This window comes from Pundamilia nyererei, unplaced genomic scaffold, assembly GCF_000239375.1.
Source record: "Pundamilia nyererei isolate P.nyererei 1_Seehausen unplaced genomic scaffold, PunNye1.0 scaffold00044, whole genome shotgun sequence".
NCBI lineage: Eukaryota > Metazoa > Chordata > Actinopteri > Cichliformes > Cichlidae > Pundamilia > Pundamilia nyererei.
Window position 1 is genome coordinate 3,997,175 of NW_005187445.1, and position 2,604 is coordinate 3,999,778.

Below are 2,604 nucleotides of genomic sequence, written 5' to 3' on the forward strand. Positions count from 1 at the left end.
AACAGTGAAAATCGGCTGAAAATTGTGGAAGTAGTTAAAGTCCAAAAAGCGTACGGAAGCAACTTGAAGATGAAGAATAATAATAAAGAATAAAGAGAAACAGGAAAACAATAGTGTGGATGCTGTATAAAGTATAAAGATTAAAGAGAAACAGGAACTCAATAGTGTGGATGCTTAAGCATCCACACAATTAAGCAACATGCACTGGAACTTCCATAAGGAAAGGAAACAGACTGAGGTATGCCAAATTACGCAATAACTAGACTAAATATCAGGGTAAACTGGCCCTATGGAGTTGATTTCAATATTTGTCATAGAGGTACAACAGTGAGTGTTTAGAGTTAACTTTAAAGCACGGTGGAGGCTCTGTCATGGTGTGGGACTGCATTGTGTTTGGCAATAGCTTCATAAACATGCTGCCAATGTAATAAAGACATTGAAAACCCAACAATCAAGTGCACTAAACATGTACAAACTCTGTTTTGGAGTTACTTGGAGTACTTGTGCATGACATAGTTTATTATCTTGTTGCCTCCACACCTTTTAATATTCTCTACTCTGTCTCCATCTCTACCCTCAGGGCTCTTTTCACCCACTGCAGCGACCCAGACAAACAGGTCTTCAACATACCTGGCTTGTCATACACCGGCTCAGTTTCCATAACGGGGGAAAATGTAGTGGAACTTCTCATGGCAGCTGATCAATTCAATGCAATGGACATTGTGCAACTGTGCCCAGAGAACTGCGTTGGCATTTGGCAGTTCACAAAAGTATGCTTATCACCCGAACTACGCACCAAGGCCTACCACTACATCATCAGTAACTTTGAGCAGGTTGTTCTTGAGGAGGAGTTCCTGCAGCTAACTGTGGAGGAACTTGCTGACATCCTTGATAGAGAGGACCTCAATGTGCAGTTGGAGACCACTGTGTATGAAGCGCTTACAAAGTGGATTAGCCATGTACCTGTACAACGGAAACAACACCTCACCGCTCTGCTGTCCAAGGTCTATAAACTTTCATTACTACATTTAGTTTGGACTTAAATCTTCAGCATTTAAGTCATAGATTGAGTTGATCCATCTGGGTATAAGGATGCTTTAATATCTTGAGATGTTGCTCTTTTCAGGTGTAGCCAAACCACATTTAAGAAATTCTCTTCAAGAGCATTAAAACCGTATCAGATCTCTACACACATACTATAGAATAAATTATATTTATTAAGTATAGTTGCGGCTATGACTAAAAACTGTCCCTGTTGACGAAAAGGCTAATGGTGTCTGACTTGGTCGCTCTCTTGCTAGCAATAAGAAAATTAAACAACATTAGGAGCATTATCCTAAAGAAGCTTGAGTTTACTAAAACTGATGTAGTTGAAATTCATAGTCACATTCTCTTCTGTCATCTCTCTATAGGTCCGACTGGGATTGATGACGTCAGACTACCTAAAGGACAATGTGCTGTCTAGTGAGCTGGTGGAGGCCAATTCTGAGTGCCTGTCCATGATAAGTAATGCCATCTTAGACATACATGATTTAGGAAGCAGACCCTTCATGTCTGCCTTGTATCACCCTCTTGCTCGTCCCCGCCTGCCTCATTCCATCCTGCTGGCCATTGGGGGGTGGAGTGGTGGTGAGCCAACTAATGGCATCGAGGCCTACGATTGCCGGGCTAACCGCTGGGTCAACGTAACGAACAACCTCGAGTGTCCTCGTGCTTATCATGGAGCCGCCTTCCTCAACGGGTACGTCTACTCCGTTGGTGGCTCCGACGGGGTGGAGCATTTCAACAGCGTCCGTAGGTTTGACCTGACCACTCACGCCTGGAATGAGGTGGCGCCCATGCACTCCCGCCGCTGCTATGTGAGCGTGACTGTGTTGAACGGGTTCATCTATGCCCTGGGAGGCCACGACGGGTATGTACGACTCAGCAGTGCAGAGCGCTATCAACCTGAAATCAACCAGTGGAGTCTTATTGCACCGATGCACGAACAGAGGAGCCACGCCAGCTGCACAACACTTAACAACCGGGTGGGTGAAGTAAAACAGTAGCAGAGAAATAGAGTAGGGTCTAAGGCACACAGGCCTAGAGACCTGTCAGCAACCTTTGGTAACAACCAGTTGCTAGGGGAAAATGTGTACTCCTCAGCTGGTTAGGCAGTGGTTGTATGAAAGACTTTACAGATTTCTACAGCAAATAGTTTGAGTATTTGCAGTAAGTCAGAGTACTCCATGCAAACCTCAACAGTCTGCTTACGACCAAAGGAAACACAAGGAGGCTTGTGGTGCAAAACCTTCCTGGTTACAATTTCACAGTAGTGACAGCCATCAACCTCCAGCAACCATCTGCCAACCAGTCAGGGAATACACATTTTTACGGTGAAGCGAGGTGCAAGATAGGTCACAAACTGGTTTCTATGTTCATGTTTTCAAATTTAAAAGTATAGTTTAAAAAGTTGAAAAATATACTAATACTGTATATATCTATTTTGTTTCTAACTGATCACAAGTGCATCTTTGCATTTATGTACAGTACTTTAGTTGAGTTGACTTGTCAACTAAAATATAACAGATATTTAAAAAAATTGTAAAACACACACATTTGTTA

At 43.0% G+C, this 2,604-nt stretch overlaps 1 protein-coding gene across 1 annotated transcript in view; it reads left to right on the plus strand.

Moving 5' to 3' along the window:
* Window positions 1-2,604, plus strand: part of LOC102201229 (kelch-like protein 10) — a 7,528-nt gene that overhangs the window by 2,847 nt on the left and 2,077 nt on the right. Inside the window, exons 3-4 of the mRNA XM_013910473.1 lie at window positions 762-1,004; window positions 1,413-2,027. Of these exons, the coding sequence (XP_013765927.1) occupies window positions 762-1,004; window positions 1,413-2,027 (858 nt within the window). The remainder of the gene's footprint in view (window positions 1-761; window positions 1,005-1,412; window positions 2,028-2,604) is intronic.